Source organism: Dromiciops gliroides, chromosome 2 (genome assembly GCF_019393635.1).
Source record: "Dromiciops gliroides isolate mDroGli1 chromosome 2, mDroGli1.pri, whole genome shotgun sequence".
Lineage (NCBI taxonomy): Eukaryota > Metazoa > Chordata > Mammalia > Microbiotheria > Microbiotheriidae > Dromiciops > Dromiciops gliroides.
In genome coordinates, this window is record NC_057862.1 from 656,689,000 (window position 1) to 656,705,670 (window position 16,671).

At 39.9% G+C, this 16,671-nt stretch overlaps 2 protein-coding genes across 2 annotated transcripts; both read left to right on the forward strand.

The window, feature by feature from the left end:
• Positions 1–6,079: 6,079 nt before the first annotated feature.
• On the forward strand, positions 6,080–10,815 carry LOC122739488 (cell division cycle 5-like protein). The gene is given in 3 exon segments (XM_043981217.1): positions 6,080–6,103; positions 10,259–10,565; positions 10,568–10,815. Coding segments are annotated over 3 exon segments (579 nt in total).
• An 808-nt stretch (positions 10,816–11,623) lies between these two features.
• Positions 11,624–12,601, forward strand: LOC122739489 (RNA-binding motif protein, X-linked 2-like). The gene has a single exon (XM_043981218.1). The coding sequence runs from the start codon at positions 11,624–11,626 to the stop codon at positions 12,599–12,601; it is 978 nt and encodes a 325-aa protein (XP_043837153.1).
• The last annotated feature ends 4,070 nt before the right edge of the window (positions 12,602–16,671 follow it).

The window sequence follows — 16,671 nt, forward strand, 5'->3', positions numbered from 1 at the left end:
AAAGAATCAGCAGCTTGGAAAATGAAGCACAAAGATTGACTGGCCAAATGGGAAAAAAAAGTGCATAATTTCACTGAAGAAAACAATGCCTTAAAAAATTCAGTTGGCCAAATAGAAAAAAAGGTGCTGGCCAAATGGAAAAAAAGGTGCATAATCTTACTGAAGAAAACAATGCTTTAAAAATTAAAATTGGACAGTTGGAAGATAAGGAATCCATGAGACACCAGGAATCAGTGAAGCAGAATCAAAATATTGAAAAAATAGAAGAAAATGTGAAATACCTCATTGGAAAGACAACTGATCTGGAAAACAGGTCCAGGAGAGACAATTTGAGAATCATTGGACTGCCTGAAAGCCATGATCAGAAAAAGAGTCTAGACACCATATTCCAGGAAATTATTAAGGAGAACTGCCCTGATATCATAGAATCAGAGGATAAAATCATCATTGAAAGAATCCACCAATCACCTCCTGAAAGAGACCCCAAAAGGAAAACTCCAAGGAATATTGTAGCCAAATTCCAGAATTATCAGGTGGAGAAGAAAATACTCCAAGCAGTCAGAAAGAAGCAATTTAAATATCATGGAGCCACAGTCAGGATTGCTCAGGACCTGGCAGCTTCAACATTAAAGGACCGCAAGGCTTGGAATATGATATTCCGGAAGGCAAAGGAGCTTGGATTGCAGCCAAGAATCTATTACCCAGCAAAAATGTGCATTTTCTTTCAGGGGAAAAGATGGACATTTAATGACATTGGGGACTTTCAATCTTTCCTGGTGAAAAGACCAGAACTGAATAGAAAATTTGATCTCAACATACAAGACTCAAGAGAAGTTTAAAAAGGTAAACAGAGAGGGAGAAAAAAAAAAGGGTACCCTATTAGGTTAAACTGTTTATATCCCTGTGTGGGAAGATAATACTCATAACTCTTAAGAACTGTAAATGTATTTGGGCAGAGAGAAGGACTTTACACAGAGGGTATAAATATAAATTGTCTTTGATGTGATGATACAAAAAAAAAATTTTAAGGGGTTAAAAAGGGAGTCTCTGGGGAGGAGAGGAAAGGGGAGGTGGAAGGGGATGAATTATATCATATGAAGAGGTGAAAAAAACCCTATTACAATAGAGGGAAAGAAAGGAGGGATGAACATTGTTTCAACCCTATTCTCATTAGATATGATTCAAAGAGGGAATAACATATACGTTCATTGGGATAAAGAAACTTAACTCATTCTTTAGGGAAGCAAAAGGGGAAGGGAAAGGGGGGACTGATAGAAGGGAGGACAAAAGCAAGGGAGAAAAGGGTAAAGAAAAGAGAGGGGGGTGATAAAAAGGGAGGGCAGATTGGGGGAGGCAGGGGTAAGAAGTAAAACGTTGGTGAGAAGGAATAGGGTGAAAGAAGGGGGGGAAAGTACAAAGGGGGTAAATAGAATGGAGGGGAATAGACAGTCAGTAATAATAACTGTGAATATGAATGGGATGAACTCTGCTATAAAATGGAAGCGAATTGCAGAGTGGATTAAAAACCAGAATCCTACAATATGTTGTTTACAAGAAACACATTTGAAGCAGAGAGATACACACAGAGTAAAGGTAAAAGGCTGGAGTAGAATATATTATGCTTCAGCTAAAGTAAAAAAAGCAGGGGTAGCAATCCTTATCTCAGACAAAGTGTAGGCAAAAATAGATCTCATTAAAAGAGATAAGGAAGGAAATTACATCTTGCTTAAAGGTACTATAGATAATGAAGTAATATCAATATTGAATATGTATGCGCCAAGTGGTATAGCATCCAAGTTCTTAAAGGAGAAGTTAAATGAGTTACAAGAGGAATTAGACAGTAATACTATACTAGTGGGGGATCTGAATCTCCCCCTCTCAGAATTAGATAAATCTAGCCAAAAAATAAATAAGAAAGAAGTGAAAGAGGTGAATAGATTACTAGAAAAGTTAGACATGCTAGATGTCTGGAGAAAATTGAATGGGGATATAAAGGAATATACCTTTTTCTCAGCAGTACATGGCACATTTTCAAAAATTGACCATGTATTAGGGCACAAAAACATCATAGTTAAATGTAGAAAGGCAGAAATAGTAAATGCATCCTTTTCAGATCATGATATAATAAAAATTACATGTAAGAAAGAGCCAGGGAAAAGTAGAATGAAAATCAATTGGAAACTAAATAATTTCATTCTAAAGAATGAATGGGCCAAACAAGAAATCATAGAAACAATCAATAACTATATCCAAGAAAATGACAATAATGAGACAACATACCAAAATCTATGGGATGCAGCCAAAGCAGTGCTTAGGGGAAATTTTATAGCTCTAAATACTTACATGAATAAAAAAGAGAAAGAGGAGATTAATGAATTGGGCATGCAACTTAAAAAGCTAGAAAAAGAACAAATTAGAAATCCCCAATTAGATACTAAATTACAGATCCTGAAAATCAAAGGAGAAATTAATAAGATTGAAAGCAAGAAAACTATAGAATTAATCAATAAAACTAAGAGCTGGTTTTATGAAAAAACCAATAAAATAGATAAAACATTGGTTAATTTGATTAAAAAAAAAAGAAAGAAGAAAACCAAATTACCAGTATCAAAAATGAAAAAGGGGATGTTACCACCAATGAAGTAGAAATTAAATCAATAATTAGGAATTATTTTGCCCAACTGTATGCCAATAAATTTGACAATCTAAATGAAATGGATGAATATTTACAAAAATACAAACTGCCCAGGTTAACTGAAGAAGAAATAAAATCCTTAAATAAACCCATATTAGAAAAAGAAATTGAACAAGCCATTAATGAACTCCCTAAGAAAAAATCCCCAGGGCCAGATGGGTTTACAGGTGAATTTTACCAAACATTTAAAGAACAATTAATTCCAATATTATACAAATTATTTGGAAAAATAGGTGAAGAAGGAGTTCTACCAAATTCATTTTATGACACAAATATGGTGGTGATACCAAAACCAGGCAAAGCAAAAACAGAGAAAGAAAATTATAGACCAATTTCCCTAATGAATATTGATGCTAAAATCTTAAATAAGATATTAGCAAGGAGATTACAGCAAGTGATCACCAGGATAATACACTATGACCAGGTGGGATTTATACCAGGAATGCAGGGCTGGTTCAACATTAGGAAAACTATTAACATAATCAACCACATCAATAAGAAAACCAACCAAAATCATATGATTATCTCAATAGATGCAGAGAAAACTTTTGACAAAATACAGCACCCATTCCTAATAAAAACACTGGAGAGTTTAGGAATAGGGGGAGCTTTCCTTAAAATAATAAACAGTATCTACCTAAAGCCATCAGCAAGTATTATATGCAATGGAGATAAATTAGAGGCCTTCCCAATAAGATCAGGGGTGAAACAGGGATGTCCATTATCACCCCTATTATTTAATATTGTACTAGAAATGTTAGCTTTAGCAATCAGAGAAGAGAAAGGAATTAAAGGAATTAGAATAGGCAAGGAGGAAACAAAACTATCACTCTTTGCAGATGATATGATGGTATACTTAAAGAATCCTAGAGAATCAACTCAAAAATTACTTGAAACAATTAACAACTTTAGCAAAGTAGCAGGATATAAAATAAATCCACATAAATCATCAGCATTTCTATACATGACCAACAAAGTCCAGCAGCAAGAGATAGAAAGGGAAATTCCATTTAAAGTAACGGTAGATAATATAAAATACTTGGGAGTCTACTTGCCAAGACAAACCCAGGAACTCTATGAACACAACTACCAAACACTCTTCACACAAATCAAATCAGATGTAAATAATTGGAAAGATATCAACTGCTCATGGATAGGCAGAGCTAATATAGTAAAAATGACAATACCGCCTAAATTAATTTACTTATTCAGTGCCATACCAATCAGACTACCTAAAAATTATTTTATAGAGCTAGAAAGAATAATAACAAAATTCATCTGGAAAAACAAAAAATCAAGATTATCCAGGGAAATAATGAAAAAAAATTCACAGGAAGGTGGGTTAGTGGTACCAAACCTGGAGCTCTACTATAAAGCGGCAGTCATCAAAACTATCTGGTACTGGCTAAAAAATAGAGTGGTAGATCAATGGAATAGGCTAGGCTCAGGAAATGCAGTAGTAAATGACACTAGTAATGTAGTGTTTGATAAACCCAAAGACTCCAGCTTCTGGAATAGGAACTCAGTATTTGACAAAAACTGCTGGGAAAACTGGAAGATAGTATGGCAGAAATTAGGCATAGACCAACATCTTACACCTTATACTAAAATAAGGTCAAAATGGATACACGATTTAGACATAAGAGGTGGTACCATAGGTAAATTAGGAGAGAAAGGAATAGTCTACCTATCAGATCTTTGGAAAGGAAAACAGTTTTTGACCAAACAAGAGATAGAGTATATTATAAAATGCAAAGTGGATGATTTTGATTACATTAAATTAAAAAAATTTTGTACAAACAGAAGCAATGCATCCAAAATTAGAAGGGAGGCAGAAAGCTGGGAAACAATTTTTGAGGCCAGTACTTCTGATAAAGGCCTCATCTCTAAAATATATAGGGAACTAAATCAAATTTATAAGAACCCAAGTCATTCCCCAATTGAGAAATGGTCAAAGGATATGAACAGGCAGTTTTCTGATGAAGAAACCAAAGCTATCTATTCCCATATGAAAAAATGCTCTAAATCTCTAATGATTAGAGAGATGCAAATGAAAACATCTCTGAGGTACCACCTGACACCTATCAGATTGGCTAAAATTACAAAAAAGGAAAATAATAAATGTTGGAGAAGCTGTGGGAAAATTGGAACACTAATGCATTGTTGGTGGAGCTGTGAACTGATCCAACCATTCTGGAGAACAATTTGGAATTATGCCCAAAGGGCGATAAAGCTGTGCATACCCTTTGACCCAGCAATTCCACTTTTAGGTCTTTTTCCCAAAGAAATCATGGAAGGGGGAAAGGGACCCACATGTACAAAAATATTTATAGCTGCTCTTTACATGGTGGCAAAGAATTGGAAGTTATGGGGATGACCATCAATTGGGGAATGGCTGGACAAGTTGTGGTATATGAATACAATGGAATACTATTGTGCTATAAGAAACGATGAGCAGGAGGAGTTCAGAGAAACCTGGAGGGTCTTGCGTGGGCTGATGATGAGTGAGATGAGCAGAACTAGAAGAACATTGTACACAGTAACATCAACATTGAGTGTTTGCCCTCTTATTTGTCTCCCTGCCTCAGTTCTCTTGCAGCCCTTCCTATACAGCTATCAGAATTTCTCCCCATGTATTCTATATGGTGCAAGGAACCCTAAACATTATCTCCCTAAGCCCTGTAATTTAAGAGATGCAGCACGTGAAGCATAGAGCTGAAATGTGTAGCTCTCACTGAGCTCATATTTGATGCTAGTATTTTTAACGATAAATGCAGTGTTCTAATAACTAGAAAGGGCCAGAAAACATGTTAAGTACTATGAGGAGGGAAAGGCCAATTCCAACTGAGAGAAGGGGGTGGAGAGACTCATCCCTACACCCTTTTCAGAATGCTAGTCTTTCAGGTAGGCCCAGCTCCCTCAGTTCTTCCAATGACTCCATCCTGCAGACATCTAATTGCTCAGATTGCCTTGAGGATTTGGGTGCACCAGTGGAGAAAGGCAGTCATTCCATATAGACAGACCTCTTTGGTCTTTCCCTTCCCGCCCTGAAAGTTTTTATCTTTTCAGTACTTTGATTTGAGAGGTGGTGATAATTCCCTTTGCTCTTTGGATCCTCCACAACCCACTGAGTGATAAATTTCTACATCTTTGAAGACTTAATCCTTGGAATTATTTCTATGTGAATATTGCCTTCTATCCAGTAGTGTGGAGTTGAGCAGGGAAGAGGGAACCGATGGAGCAGGAAAAGAGAAAGTAATTCAATTAAGAACAACTCTGACCCATTGTACTATTATAAATGACGAGCAGAATGGATTCAGGAAAAAACCCATGGTTAATCTTAAATGAATTGATGCAAAATGACGTAAGCAGAATCTTGAGGACATGGTACCCATCTACTGCAAGACAGTATATTGAGAAACTGCGAAAAATGTATCTACTCTGTTCAAGACACTGATCCAAAACAATTTGGGAGCACCACTCTCTCTCCCTCCATTGAGGAACCAAGAGACATTTCAATGCCACCCTGAAATCCAGGCTTAATGTGTCCATCCCTACTTTCCTACCCACATGCACCTTTACAATCCCCCCCACCTCTGTATTTCTTTCCCAACCTCTATGTCCAAATATGATCAATCCTTCTAGTAAAGATATCAAGTCTCTAAAAAATAGACAAAGCACGCACTTTACTTTCTTTGGCTAGGACCTACCTGTTGGAGGCCTTGGCTCATGCTTTCCTGTCCTCTTTTTACCTCTTGGCCAGATATGTCTAAATAAACCAAGACATTCCCCAATTTGTGAGCTGTCATCTATCTGGAGATCAGAGAAAAATGGTGGGGAATCACACACTGAAGAGAATACACCAAGATGAAGCAAGAGATCCATCTGGTGGAAATTGAGAGGTGATCAGTTATACCACTGGTTATCCCTCTTATTGCATGTTGCACTAGGATCACTGCTCAGTGCAGCCCATGAAATCTAAACTGTGTCCTCTTTCAATCGAAAGTCCTGGATGGGTGTATCTGCCCTGCTTAGTGTCTATGAGATCTCAGGAAACCATGTCTGTCCTGGCCCCATAGGAAGAGCTCAGAAATAAAATTGTCATGTCCTATCACCCTGTCCTTACCAATCCCCCCATACCCCATGCCCTACGGGCACCTAACTCTCTACTCTTTGATCCAAACTCTACCTCAGATCCCCATCACATGAGAGACTTGATGATGGCCACTGAGCTTTTGTTTATCTGTCTCCTTTCTCTTGTCCCACCTCCATATACCATCTCTGATGTCAAGATTTCTCCCCATCTTTCTATAGGGTGCAAATCCCCTTAAAGATTATTTCCCTAAACCCTCTGATTTGAGAGATGGAGACATGAAGGCACAGAATTTAAATGAGTGGTTTAAGTAGAGCTGATATTTGAGCACCCAGGTTTTTTTTTCTTTGTTTGTTTTTTACTATATCGTTATATCCTAGTAATTACAAAGGAGAGGTCCAGGTAAAGTGCTAAGAACTATCTCCAGAGAAAGGCCAATTCCATCTGGGAGAAGATGGTGGAAAATCTCACCCCTACATGATTTCCAGTTGTTAGTTTATCTGTTTGGTTCAGCTCTCTCAGGTCTTCCCACTGACTCCCACTTCCCACTGACTCCAACCTGCAGAGATTTGTTTTCTCTGATTTCCTTAAGGATTTGTTTGCACCAACAGATCCAGGCATACATCATAGCCCCTCTCTGGTCATTCAAGTCTCTGCAAGAGGAGGTCTCCTAAGCAGTGCACTTTGAGAACTGCTGACAAATCCCTTTCCTTCTCAGATCATTCATAACCACTAAGGCCAATTACTACATTTGTGAAGAATTGAAAGAGCTAAGTTGTATTATATGCAATGGAGATAAATTAGAGGCCTTCCCAATAAGATCAGGGGTGAAACAGGGATGTCCATTGTCACCCCTATTATTTAACATTGTACTAGAAATGTTAGCTTTAGCAATCAGAGAAGAGAAAGGAATTAAAGGAATTAGAATAGGCAAGGAGGAAACAAAACTATCACTCTTTGCAGATGATATGATGGTATACTTAAAGAATCCTAGAGAATCAACTCAAAAATTACTTGAAACAATTAACAACTTTAGCAAAGTAGCAGGATATAAAATAAATCCACATAAATCATCAGCATTTCTATACATGACCAACAAAGTCCAGCAGCAAGAGATAGAAAGAGAAATTCCATTTAAAGTAACGGTAGATAATATAAAATACTTGGGAGTCTACTTGCCAAGACAAACCCAGGAACTCTATGAACACAACTACCAAACACTCTTCACACAAATCAAATCAGATGTAAATAATTGGAAAGATATCAACTGCTCATGGATAGGCAGAGCTAATATAGTAAAAATGACAATACCGCCTAAATTAATTTACTTATTCAGTGCCATACCAATCAGACTACCTAAAAATTATTTTATAGAGCTAGAAAGAATAATAACAAAATTCATCTGGAAAAAACAAAAATCAAGAATATCCAGGGAAATAATGAAAAAAAATTCACAGGAAGGTGGGTTAGTGGTACCAAACCTGGAGCTTTACTATAAAGCGGCAGTCATCAAAACTATCTGGTACTGGCTAAAAAATAGAGTGGTAGATCAATGGAATAGGCTAGGCTCAGGAAATGCAGTAGTAAATGACACTAGTAATGTAGTGTTTGATAAACCCAAAGACTCCAGCTTCTGGAATAGGAACTCAGTATTTGACAAAAACTGCTGGGAAAACTGGAAGATAGTATGGCAGAAATTAGGCATAGACCAACATCTTACACCTTATACTAAAATAAGGTCAAAATGGATACACGATTTAGACATAAGAGGTGATACCATAGGTAAATTAGGAGAGAAAGGAATAGTCTACCTATCAGATCTTTGGAAAGGAAAACAGTTTTTGACCAAACAAGAGATAGAGTATATTATAAAATGCAAAATGGATGATTTTGATTATATTAAATTAAAAATTTCTGTACAAACAGAAGCAATGCATCCAAAATTAGAAGGGAGGCAGAAAGCTGGGAAACAATTTTTGAGGCCAGTACTTCTGATAAAGGCCTCATCTCTAAAATATATAGGGAACTAAATCAAATTTATAAGAATCCAAGTCATTCCCCAATTGAGAAATGGTCAAAGGATATGAACAGGCAGTTTTCTGATGAAGAAACCAAAGCTATCTATTCCCATATGAAAAAATGCTCTAAATCTCTAATGATTAGAGAGATGCAAATTAAAACATCTCTGAGGTACCACCTGACACCTATCAGATTGGCTAAAATGACAAAAAAAAAGAAGATAATAAATGTTGGAGAAGCTGTGGGGAAATTGGAACACTAATTCATTGTTGGTGGAGCTGTGAACTGACCCAACCATTCTGGAGAGCAATTTGGAATTATGCCCAAAGGGCAATAAAGCTGTGCATACCCTTTGACCCAGCAATTCCACTTTTAGGTCTTTTTCCCAAAGAAGTCATGGAAGGGGGAAAGGGACCCACATGTACAAAAATATTTATAGCTGCTCTTTATGTGGTAGCAAGGAATTGGAAGTTGAGGGGGTGCCCATCAATTGGGGAATGGCTGGACAAGTTGTGGTATATGAATACAATGGAATACTATTGTGCTGTAAGAAATGATGAGCAGGAGGAGTTTAGAGAAACCTGGAGGGTCTTGCGTGAGCTGATGATGAGTGAGATGAGCAGAACCAGAAGAACATTGTACACAGTATCATCAACATTGAGTGTTGACCTACTGTGATGGACTATATTCTTCTCACCAATGCAATGGTACAGAAGAGTTCCAGGGAACTCATGATAGAAGAGGATCTCCAAATCCAAGAAGAAAAAAAAAAGAACTGTGGAGTATAGATGCCGATTGAACCATACTATGGGTGCTGTTGGTTTTTTTTTTTCTATTTTGAGGTTTTGCATTACTGCTCTGATTTTTTCTCTTATAACAGGATTAATGCAGAAATAGGATTAATGTTATTATGGGTATATATATGTGTGTGTATAGATATATATACATCTATATGTATATGTATATAGATATATAGATATAACCTATATCAGATTACCTGCTGTCTAGGGGAGGGGGGAGGGAGGGGAGGGAGGGAGAAAAATCAGAAATTGTAAAGCTTGTATAAACAAAAGTTGAGAACTATCTTTACATGTAATGGAAAAAATAAAATACCTTATATGTAAAATAAATTTTAAAAAAAAAAGAAAGAGCTAAATTGTTACGTGGGCTGCCAACAGGAGGGCTGGCCTCAGGTGAGAACCCAGCTCTCCAATCTGCTTCCAGGGTTTATATAAGCCCAAGGGAACTCAGTCTGAGTAAATCCTGGTTGGAGGAGGCAGCTTGAGTCGGACCAGCACCAGCCACTTTCTCCAAGGCAAACGGTCAGGAGTGAGGAAGCTGCAGGTGGCGCGCAAAGAAGCAGCGTTGCTTTTGGGTTCCGCGGCCGCTAAGGCATTTCAGTGTCTGAGCCTCAGCTAAGTGCTCAATCAAGCTCTCGCCCTTCCGCCAAGACGCCTCGGATTATGGTCAAAGGCAGCTTGTGGAGGAATACGGAGGACGAAATTGTCAAAGCGGCAGTGACGAAATACGGGAAAAACCAATGGTCTAGGATCGCTTCCCTGCTGCACAGAAAATCAGCCAAGCACTGCAAGGCCCGATGGGACGAATGGCTGGACCCATCCAAAAAACTGAATGGACCAGGGAGAAGGAAGAAAAAGCTTTTGCACCTGGCCAAGTTGATGCCGACGCAGTGGAGAACCATCGCCCCGATCGTCGGGCGGACAGCCGCCCAGTGTTTGGAGCACTATGATGGACAGAGCTGCCCAAGGAGACAAGGAAGAAGAAACAGCAGGCGATCCACGCAAACCCAGAAACGAAACCAGCCAGACCGGATCCCAGGGATATGGACGAGGAGGAACTTAAAATGCTCTCCGAAGCCAGAGCCCTCCTGGCAAACAAGCAGGGAAAGAAGGCCGAGAGGAAAGCAAGGGAGAAACAATTGGAAGAAGCCCGGTGCCTTGCTGCCCTCCAGAAGAGAAGAGAACTTCGAGCAGCTGGCTCAGACTGAAAAACATCCAGGAATTTCATGAGAACAACTCTGACTCGGTGTGTTCTTTAAAAAAAAAATGAAGTGGATCTTTCAGAAACTGGGAAGTTTTATATGAACGGATACAAAGTGAAGTGAGCAGATCCAGAAGAACATGATACACAGCCACAGCAATATTGTAAGATGACCGACTGTTGAAAAAATGTAGCTTCTCTGATCAAGACAATTATCCAAGACAATTTGGGAGCACCCTTCTCTCTTCCCTCCATTGAGAGAACTGATGTACTCTGAATACAGATTGACGTATACTTTTTCCATTTGTGTGTGTGTTTATGTCTTGTCCTTTTCAACCATATAATATGTAATAGTTTTTCTGATGAATCCTTACAAAGGAGGGAAAGAGTTTTCCAGCACTGACAAGGGATCTTTGCTTTCACTCCTGTGGATACTTAAGGAGCTAAGGTGTGAAGTAGGCTGCATACAAGAGGGGTGGGATCTGGTGAAAACTCACCTCTCAAATCTGCTACCCGAGCCTATATAAGCCTGAGGGAACTCAGGTTGAGCAAATCCTGGTTGGAGGAGGCGGCTTGAGCGGGAGGAGCTCCAGCCACTTTCTCCAAAACAGTCAGTGGGACCGGAGCTCTTGGTAACTCCGAAAGAATAGGGTAGGTGGCGCAGTGGATAAAGCACCGGCCCTGGATTCAGGAGTTTTTGAGTTCAAATCCGGCCTCAGACACTTGACACTTACTAGCTGTGTGACCCTGGGCAAGTCACTTAACACCCGTTGCCCCGCCAAAAAAAAAAAAAAAGAATAGGGTAGGACCTCAAGATGAATGCCCTGACCAAGGTGAAGCTCATCAATGAGCTGAACGAGCGGGAGGCGGAGCTCGGGGTGACTGAGAAAGTGTCCTGGCACGCCCAGTACAAGGACAGTGCTTGGATCTTCCTGGGAGGGCTCCCATATGAATTGACCGAAGGCGATATCATCTGTGTGTTTTCTCAATATGGCGAAATTGTGAACATCAATCTCGTGCGAGATAAGAAAACCGGAAAATCCAAAGGATTCAGTTTTCTTTGCTACGAGGATCAGAGAAGCACAATTTTGGCGGTTGACAATCTGAATGGGATCAAGATAAGAGGAAGAACTATCCGAGTGGACCATGTGGCTAATTATAGGCCCCCCAAGGATTCCAAGATGGATGACGTAACCAGAACACTCCGGGAGAAAGGCTGCGGAGGGGTTCAAACCCTACCTCCAAGTTCATCTGAATCCTCTGAAGATGAGACGCCCGTGAGAAAGCATAACAGAGACAAAGCAAGGAAGCAAAAGGACAACGATGTTAGAATGAGTATTGACAAGCAGGAAATGGCTGCATCTTCCCCTGTAGCATCCCAACACGGGACCAGAACCGAAAAGGAAGGTGCTGGCTTCAGGAAATCCACCCAGAAGGGCTGCAGTCCAGAGGCCCCACAAAGGCGTCAGTCCTTAAGTGGCTCCCCTGAGCTCCCCCGAGGTCAGCTGGAGAAAGCAGGGGCCTCAAGCAGGGACTCAAGGAAGGCTGAGCCAGCGCATAAGAAGAAGTCCTTCAGCAGCGCCAGCAGGGAGGAACAAAGACAGAAGGCCAAGAGCAAGCATCGGGACAGAAGCCGAAGCGCTGAAAAGGGCTCTCACCCCAGTGCCCGGCATTCTGAAGGCAGGACTAAGATGAGGCGCGAACAGTCCCGAAGTGTCGGGAGAGACGGTCATTCCAGGGATCGGGAACCATGCTATAGCAGTCCGCACCGGTCCAGTGGAATAGGGGGCTGAGCGAATTGAAAAAATGTGACCTGAGCTAAGCTGTTATTGTGATTTCTGTAAATAAAGCCTCAGCTACTAAGTTAAAAAAAAAAAAGGTAAGGCCTAGGCATGAAAACAAAGGTCATTCTTTTTTTCTTCGTTGTGTTATTTAATTATGTTTTTATAATAAAATGTTTTATTTAAAGTTCTGAGTTCCAAATTCTCTCTCTTCCTCCCCTCCCCACTCCCCGAGGTGGCATGCCATGTAATATAGGGCATACATGTGCCATTTTGTAAAACATTTCCACAGAAATCATTTTGTATAGGAGACTGGAATAAAAGAAAGAAAGAAATAAAGCTAAAAATAGCGTTCTGCAGTCTGTGTTCAATCTATATCAGTTCTTTTCTGGAGGGTGAATAGCATGCTTCATCATTAGTCCTTTGGGATTGTCTTGGATCATTCCATTGCTGAGAATAGCCAAGGCATTCACAGTTCTTCATTAAACAAGATTGTCGTCACTGTGCATAACATTCTCCTGGTTATGTTCATTTCACTATATATCATCATGTAAGTCTTTTTAGGTTTTTCTGAAGATCTACGTCTCATTTTTTTAATAAACATTTTTATTTAAAGTTGAGTTCCAAATTCTATCCCTTCCACCCATGTTTACTCCCCTCTCCCTGAGGGGGTAAGCAAGCAGATAAAGGTAATACATCTGCAATTATGTAAATCGTCACCATATTAGTCATTTTGTATAAGAAGACTTGAATAAAAGAAAAAAATGAAAGTAACTGAAAATAGCATACTTCAGTCTGTATTCAATCAATATCAGTTCTTTCTTTGAAGGTGGATAGTATGCTTCATCATTAGTCCTTGGGCATTGTCTTGGATCATGGTATTGCTGAGAATAGCTAAGCCATTCACAATTCTTCATTAAAGAAGAATGCTGTCTGTGCACAATGTTCTCTTGGTTTTACTCACTTCACTATACATCAGTTCATACGAGTCTTTCCAGGCCTTTCTGAAATCATCCTGCCTGTCATTTCTTATAGCACAATAAGATTCCATCACAAGTATATACCACAGTTTGTTCAACCATGCTCCAATTGATGGTCATTACGTTGATTGACAATTATTAGGCACCACAAAAAAAAAAAAACCAAAACCCAAAACTGCCATCAATACTTTTGTACAATGGGTCTTTTGCTCTTTTTTTTTGGGGGGGGGTGTCTTTGGGTTATAAACCTAGCAATGGAATTGCACAGATTGGTAGGCCTTTGGGCATAGCTCCAAATTGCCCTCCAGAATGGTTGGATCTTTTCACAACTGTACCAACTAGAACTCTTATAAAAACAAATGTTGAAAACTATCTCTAAATGTAACTGGAAAATAACTTTTTCCCCCCACATATCTCTATATATTTTATCAGTTGAACTTAGTATATGCTTAAAAAGAAAAGACCTACAGTTTCATGTACAGTACTCTTTTTCTGCTCTATCAATATCGCAATGCCCATTTTATTGCGTTTGGTAAATTCAGAATAAAAACAAAAACCCAACCACCCGACCACCCCTGCCCCAGCAATCTCAGATGCTTTTCATCAACTCCATGGCTGCTCCTACCATAGCTTTGGAAGAGAGCCATTCATCCCCTCTCCTTTTCCCTATCTTTTCCCTTGGGCCTTTGCAAATCCCACTCTCACCTGCACCTTTGCCCCCATCCCAAACCTTGTGATATTTCCTTGGAACAGATAAAGGGGAAAAAATTCCAGAATCTCATGGGCATCCAGGTCACTCCTCCTGCCCATCCTTCCAGGATGGGGTTATACTTGGACACTTGGATAGGATCTGTGATGTCAATGATGGGATTCCTCCCTATGTTAGCAAAGAGAGAATTTCATGCATGCCTTCTAATGCCATGGGACCTGCCCCCTGCCAATCGTGGCATCAACCAGATGTGTTGGACACACACATTGGGTTGTTGTAAGCATACAATCACATAATATTTATAAAGTGCTTTAAAAGCCTTAATACATGATGTAATTGCTGGCTATTGTTACTTAATGCATTGGCAGAGTGATTTTGTGAATTACACCTAGGAGTGGAGGTTCCTTACTTCTCTAATAGCCTGTTAAGGTTCTTGACGGTCCACATCTTGTGTGGAGTTGATATTTCCCCTAGTATCTAGCACAATGCTCTGTACACAATAGATACTTAATAAATGTCTGCTATATGGTGTTACATGCAGTCATTTCTGTTATGTTGAGAGTAAAACTATATATGTGGTCACCTTATTTCTGTCTCAAGTTTAGGGAAAATTAGCTGGGGTTCCTAATATAGTTCTTACTTATCAATTAGAAGAGCTTTAGCACCAGTTTGGGGGCATTAAGCATCTATTAAAGTATATTAAATATTAGTAAAGTGAGCAAACAGATCTCTGCAAGTCCAGGAGGCTTATCTAGCCTAGAGGAGAGAACAGAGCTCAGCCTGGCCTGCTTCTTTCTCCAAGTCCTCTGCCACCAAGACTGCCTGAGAGAGAGTAACTGCCTGTGGAAGCTTCCTCTGGGTCTGGAGCAGAGGTGGTCCTTACACACTGCTTCAAACTCATTGGATAGTTCACCCAAATTCATTGGTTCACTGGAATTGAGGGTGGTCCATGAGCAGACCATGCCAACGTCAGAGTTCAGAGAACACACCCCCCTGAGGGCCAGGCTCTCAGGTAGGTGTGGTTTCAATCAAGTCAACTTCAAGTAAATCACTCAGCAAAGTCAATCCAATCAATCTTAATATAATCCTCTCAGGCAGGGCCTCTGGGCCTCCCAAAACCCATTATTTTCTCACAACTATAACAGGACATATTCCTAAAAATCACAGAACTAAGCAAACTCTAACAATAAAAGCCACAAGGCTCATGGAAAAAATGGGGTTGCGGTACAATGCTCACAAACTTCATCAGCAATACATAAAAAAGATAGGAATGAAATAGAAGTGGGAAAACAGTTTTAAACATATTAAAAGAGTATGAAATATATAAATGCTGTAACAAATAGTGGGGCAGGTAGGTGGCACAGTGGATAATGGGTCAGGAGGACCTGAGGTCAAATGTAGCTGCTAGCTCTGTCACTCGAAGCAAGTCACTTAACGCTTTTTACCTCAGTTCCCTCATCTGTCACATGAGCTGGAGAAAGAAATGACAAGACTCATGATGGAAAGTACTGTCTATCTGCAAAGGAAGAACTGCTGGAGCCTGAGTGCATACTGAAGATATGTTTCTTTTCTTTCTTTTGTTCTCTCTCTCACTCTTTCTTTCTTTTTTTGCCCTTGTTTTCTTTCTCTTTTGATTTCTGCTTTCTTTCTTCCTTGCCTCCTTCCCTCTCTTTCTCTCTTTCTTTTTCTTTGTGGGCTAATGAGTGTAAAGTGACTTGCCCAGGGTCACACATCTCTGTGTTTTCTTTCGCAGCATTACTTACATGGAAATGTGTTTTGCATGGGTACAGATGTATAACCTAGGTCAAACTGCTTGCCTTCTCAATGGGGAGGGGGAAAGGAGGGAGGAAGACAGTTTGGAACTCAAAATTGGGAAAAAAGGTTAAAATCGGTTTTGTATGTAACTTGGGAAAAAAGGAAACATTAAAAAATATAAAAACTGCTTTTGATTCCTGTGGGAGGTTTTCAGGAACAGGTTGGGTGACTCCTTGTTGAGCACCTTGTAGTGAGGAGTCTTTTTCAAGGATGGGGATTGCTCTCATTAGGGCCTGAGATCCTCCCTAACTCAGATATTCTAGGAGCCTCAGGTAGGGATGGGGCCCATGGCCTCAGGTGGTACCAGCCAGGCAGAGGCCTAGCTCAGGAAACCACCCCTCCTGCCCCCACTCCCACTGGGCCCCTCCCTGTAGCCTTCAGAACTAGGTGTGTATTGGGAGAAGAGAGGGAGGGCTGTCCAGGACCTTGATAGAGGAGAAAACAAGAATCCATCCTAAGTCACTGACTTTCAATACTGTGGGATCAGGGTCAAGTCACTTGATTGAGCAGAGGCTTTTGTGCCACCTAGAAATGGTAGATAGACACACTTGATTGAATGACTGGTGTCCAAGTAGGTA